Source organism: Nuphar pumila, chromosome 7, assembly GCF_984573655.1.
Source record: "Nuphar pumila chromosome 7, dmNupPumi1.hap1.1, whole genome shotgun sequence".
NCBI lineage: Eukaryota > Viridiplantae > Streptophyta > Magnoliopsida > Nymphaeales > Nymphaeaceae > Nuphar > Nuphar pumila.
Window position 1 is genome coordinate 122322148 of NC_143255.1, and position 6007 is coordinate 122328154.

The 6007-nt window shown below is 41.1% G+C and overlaps 1 protein-coding gene across 1 annotated transcript; it reads right to left on the reverse strand.

The window, feature by feature from the left end:
- Positions 1 to 1484: 1484 nt before the first annotated feature.
- On the reverse strand, positions 1485 to 4137 carry LOC149833258 (Tetratricopeptide repeat (TPR)-like superfamily protein). The gene has a single exon (XM_090012772.1). The coding sequence runs from the start codon at positions 4053 to 4055 to the stop codon at positions 1527 to 1529; it is 2529 nt and encodes an 842-aa protein (XP_089868898.1). The 5' UTR covers positions 4056 to 4137; the 3' UTR covers positions 1485 to 1526.
- Positions 4138 to 6007: the final 1870 nt, after the last annotated feature.

Consider the following 6007-nt stretch of genomic DNA (forward strand, 5'->3'; position numbering starts at 1 on the left):
CTTTCTCCTGTTCTCCTCTATGTGCATGTCTGAGTGCTTGCAAAGAAACCCTCGAAGAGAATCTTTAGGGATTCTGATTATGTTTGAGACTTAGGGGTCTATGATCTCTCTCTCTCTCTATGCGTGTGTAAATTACTGATAATGATTAAACTATATGTTCCATGGATCATCTTGCGGAAATTGGGAGCGGGAGGTTCGTGGTTGGTCAACAAAAGCAATAAAAGAAAATATAATAATAAAGTTCTCCTTACAATATTATTAGTAGCAGCAGTCACTTGTTTTTTCTTTTTTTTTTTCCTTCTTTCCAATTGTTCTAAGGCTACTACTACACGCAACGAAAACTTGGAAGACTGGTATGGTGAACTAGGGCTGTCAATGGGTTGGGTACCCGACCCAATATGGTGTACCCAAACTCGCACAAATAACAAATTGTTGGACTGGGGTTCCGGTTTGGGTGTTGTTGGATCACGAAAATGAAATCCCAAACCCCGATCCATATAATTTCAGAAATTTACTTTTACTGAAAATACTAATAAAACAGTCGGATCAAAAATCATAATTCAAACCCAGTCAGCATATTGCTGTGCTCAGGTTCAGGTCGATGTAATTATTATTCGGTTCAGCACTTTTATGTCCGTGCTCGAAAATTCGAGTTCAGGTCGGGTTGGATACTTGGTACAAACGTAACCCATTACCAGCCCTTTGGTGAACGCAAATAGGATACAAAATCCAAGTGCACCGTGCCATGCTGCCAGGAGCACAGGACATGAATGATTTTGGAATGAACAAAACAAAATGGACTACATTTTGGGACAAAACTACGTTAGGCGCGGCAGCAACCATCTCTCAGGGCTTGTTTCTCAAACTCACCGTATGCTTAGGGAATCATTTTCCAAGTTGGGATGACATGACGCCAGTGGAACTCAATATCATCCACTAACTCTGTTGAGTTCAGACTATGCTGTAATTGCATGACTCAGCCAACTCTTAGCTACCTCAAGACGGACTCGACGTGGAATAGGAAAGCGGGTTGAGGAAGGATCAGGCGCAATGTGATTGCACTCGTTTGATGTGCTGCACGTCGCACCTGATCTTCCCTCAAGCGGGTCTATTTTCCAAATCAGCTGAGTTTGAAATAGATTCACAGGATCCACCATCACCGTCTCAGGTGAGATTTGTGTCAACTCTGAACGGGTTGATCCATCCGTTTGTTTTAGCAACCAAAAAAATCCTACGGTCTCCATTCATGTATCCAGTTGCGGAGGCGCAGGCATAAGCTAAGAAGCATCCGTAGATGGAGAAGTCGATTCTGGTGATTTAAGTAGACAACACAAACAGATCAACAGATCAATCAGTCTAGACTTTGTCCAATCTTAAGACACATATGAACCATTAATCGAAAAGCTCACCAACAACGAGGCGATCAGATCAGCATGTTTAAGATCAGGGACAAATCGCAGCAGCTCATCGGGTGATAGAAAATATGCTGGTGTAAATAACTTTGACCATATATTCGATAATCTTTTTCAATCATGACAAAGAAATACAGTGTCAGGAACATATCCAATACTCTTCATGTTTAGAGTCAATCCCTCAAGGACTGGATAGATTAAGTCACATTGAGTATGCGTCTTATCTCTTGCTATAAATGCGTTAACCTCATTCTTCACTTCGATCCAACTGTATCCTGCTTCCTTTACAATTCCACTGTAATTCATTCCTTTTCTCACCTTCTCCGCATCAGCCCACATTCCTGCAGATGCAAACATATTTGAGAGCATAATGTGTGACCCACTATCCTTTGGATCTATTGATATAGCTAATTCAGCTGCATGCTTAGCCAAATTGATATCGCCAGCTTTTCTACATGCACTCAATAAACTCCTCCACATGATTGCATCTGGTTCAATTGGCATTTGTTCCATGAACAACTTTACCTCATGCAGTTTTCCAGCTCTGCCTAAAAGATCAACCATGCACACATAATGTTCCATTCCAGGTTCAATGCTAAACACATGCTTCATTGAATAGAAATGCTGGAACCCAGTCTCAATAAGCCCAGCATGGCTACAAGCAGTTAGCACTCCAACGAAAGTAACATAATTGGGTTCAATACCTGCTTCTCGCATCTTCTCAAACATTTGAAAAGCTTCAAAAGCATGGCCATGTTGTGCATAACATGATATAATTGAATTCCAACACACAACGTCTTTGCTGGGAATGGCATCAAAAAGCTCCCGGGCATGATGATTGCTCCCACACTTGGAATACATGTCTAAGAGAGCATTTGAAACAAATGGTTCAGAATCTAGGCCAATCTTGAGGACCTGGTTATGAAGCTGCGAACCATGTAAGAGAGAAGCTAATTGACTAGCTGCTATAAAGCCGGCCACATAAGTAAACTCGTTGGGAATCATTCCTTCATGCTGCATTTCTATGAGGAGTTTGAGAGCCTCCTCTCCATTTGCATTTTGAGCATATCCAGAAACCATAGCATTCCACACCACAACATCTCTTTCCTGCATTTCTTCAAACACAGTTCGTGCATCATCTACACTGGAAGATTTGGAATACACATCGACAATAGCACTTCCAGCAAAAATATCCAATGACATTCCTGCCTTGATGATGAGGGCATGGATTTGTTTGCTCAACAATACATCTGTGCATGATGCTGATGCTCCCAGCACACTGACAAACGTCAACAGGCTCGGGTTCAATGATGTCCACCTCATCTCGTTAAAAAGATCAACCACTGGTTCAAGCTCACCTCGTTGAGCATAACATTCAATCATTGCATTAAATGAAACCACATTGTGATCAACCATTGTATCAAATACTTTCCTCGCATCTGCTACAGAATCGCATTTTGCGTACATGTCAATAAGACCATTCCTGACAAATTCATCATGGTCAACGTTAGCCCTGATGGTGTAGCAATGTATCTGTTTACCATAGCCGAAAGACTCAAGCGCGCCACAAGAATTCAGAACAGATGTGCAAGTGTACCCATCTGGCCTCCAACCCTGTCCATTCATCAATGAAAACAGCTGTAGGGCATCCCAATGAAATGAATTCTGCATGTAACCAGCGATCATTGTAGTCCATGAGACAACATTCTTAACGATCATATGATTGAATAACTTACGTGCAATACTCAATTGTGCACACTTTGAATACATATCAATAAGCACATTATTTACCAAAACATCTAAATCGCATTGTTTCCTTGTAATATAAGCGTGAATTTGTTTGCCATGATCAAGCAATGAAAGAAGCGAGCAAGCACTAATCACGCTAGAGAGGACATACCTATCAGGCTGAACATCAGTTTCCGTCATCTGGCAGAATAGTTCAATTGAAATCTCACTCTTTCCAACAAGTGAGTATCCAGAAATAATTGCAGTCCAACTAACTTCATTCTTCACCGGCAACTCATCAAAAACCAATCGCGCTTCTTCAATGCAACAATTCTTTGAGTAAACATCAATCAGAGCCGTGCCCACAAAGACATCTGAATGGTAACCCGCTTTGATTGCATAATCGTGCAACTGGGCGGCCTCTTCCACTGCGCCTAACCTCGAACAAGCCCGCAAAAGACTGGCTAAAACGAACTGGTTCGGTTTCTCGTGTGCTGCCTGGAACCGAGAGAAGAGTAACAGTGCTTCTTCTTCACGACCATGTTGAGCAAAACCAGAAATGATCGAAGACCACGATATGAGATTCCGCTGAGGCATGCTGTCGAACAGTTGGCGTGCTTCTCTGAAGCAACCGGTTTTGGAGTACATGTTGAGGAGGTTGTTGTCTAGAAAGATGTCCGGAAGGAGGCCTGATACTACGATTCTTCCATGAACTGTCCTCCCACCGACTGAAGAATTCATGGAGGTGCATGAGTGCAACAGGCTGGCCAACTCCTGCCTGGTTTCTTGAAAGTTTTGGGTGGGGAAGTTCAAATGGGGAGATGGGTAAGAAGAGAAAGGGAAGGCCAAAAATTTGAGATTGTTGGGTTTGTGGAAAAACTTGATGGGAAGAGAAATGGAGCTCTGCAATCTCATAATCCCATGGAAGTACTCAGAATCTGTGCGTTCCCTCCACCTTCCCTGTGTAATCTTTAGAGAGAGAGAGAGAGAGAGTATCCGACGCATCAGGGTGTACCCAAACCCCCCACATATCTGGTTGGGGGGTTTAGTCGGGTCGAAAATGAAATTCAAACCCGGATCCATATGATTCAGGAAGGGTTGGATGTCCGACAAAATTTGTAACCCACACCCAATTTGTATATTTTACTTAGGTCGGGTTTGGGTTGGCATATGCTCATACCCGAGCATTCGGGTTGGATCAAGTTGGGTATCTATTAAAAACAGCAGGACACCTTTTTGGTATCTTGTGTTGTGGTGGTCCACTCCTCCTCTTGGAGCAGTGTTATTAGGAACACTTGGAACAAAAAGCCAAAAAATAATAATTAAAAATTAAGAAAAAAGGAAAATTTTCAATTAGGGGCCAACCTTTTGCCCCAAATTTCAAACATGGCCACACTTTTCTAGTTTTCAAATATGGGCCAAAGTTTTCCTGAGCAATGTTGTCCGCCCTGAATCGTTTGGCCACCTATTCAGCTGTATCGTTCAAGTGAACATTTTTTGTATTGGTTAAAAATTAATAAAAAATATTATGTGACTGCATGTTAAAACTATTAAAATAATATTAAAAATTAAATTTTATTATTTTTTATATTTTATTAAAAAATAGCTGATTCCTGAGTAAAGTGTATCATTTTTTCTGGGATATTATACGCCTTGTTCTTGAAAACTCTCAAATAAGGGTACGCTTCAACCTGCCATTTACCTCATTTGATTAACCTGAGTTACATGTTTTAAAATACCAAAAATATCCTTAAGCTATTTTTTTTTTCAAAAATGTTGATCTTTCTTTCCCCTGTGCAGCCCCCTTTTCCTGCAACCTCCTCAACTTCTTATTTTTCGTCGTTGACGGTCCCTTGGGTCTGTACTGTCCCCACCATCCCTTTTCCTTCTCTCTGTCAACAGGTCGGGTTTGGTTCGTACCCGGTAAAATCAGACTTGAACCCGATTTTCAGGTATGACATCGGGTCTTGACACGGATCTAATCAAGTTCACTATAAGACAATCCATACCCGGACTTGATGAAAACTACATGAACTACACCTGAACCATAACCGGTAAAACCCTATTTTTTATCATTTTTACATTGAAAAATTGCAGGTCTTATACAGAACTTAGTTCGGGTCCAGGTTTTGGTTAGGGTCGGGTTCGGTGACACCCTACTTATGATCCCCCTTGGTCTTATTTTTTTCAGCATTGCATTGATTATCAACAACTTTGATCAACAAATTGCCATTATACTCTTTCAAAAGAAAAAAGAAAAAAGTACAGAATGATGCAAACACAAAATATTCAAATTGCTCGTTTCTGTAACTAAAGCTAACATAGTCCCGGCCACAGCTACTACTTGATGAGATGATGATGCAGGATCGAGCCTATAACCCTCTTTCAAGCGTATATGCTGATTTTGTTGGTGCATCTTCCAATTCAGCCCTTTCTTCTTGCATTACTTGTGGATCCTTTGGATTACACCACCATTAAAAGAAGTCAAAAAATTCAGTTTTAATATTGACAAATGCGGTAGGTCGGCAGCCATGGCATGTTTGGCAGTGGCTATATTAGGCAGGCTTTTGAAGTGCCATCGTTTCTTGGAGCACAAGGGCATCTCATCTCTGTGTGGTCAGTCTCATAGAAGCAGTCTCGACAAATAATACTTCATTATTTTAGAGGCAACATGAAGGATAAAATAAAAGATCCATTTGTTTCTGTCACCAATCGTGGCCAATAGTTCATAAAATAATTCATCAGAATCTGCTTTGGCACCACATGAGCTATGACAATGCTCATCAGATCCATCGTTTCTACATCTACCGAGTAAAATAGGTTCAAACATTCCCATAACAACAAAACAAGATGACCAGCTGATCAAA

Excerpts from the sequence above, each read along its gene's own strand:
- LOC149833258 (XM_090012772.1), bottom strand. The coding sequence starts at position 4,055 with ATGAGATTGCAGAGCTCCATTTCTCTTCCCATCAAGTTTTTCCACAAA.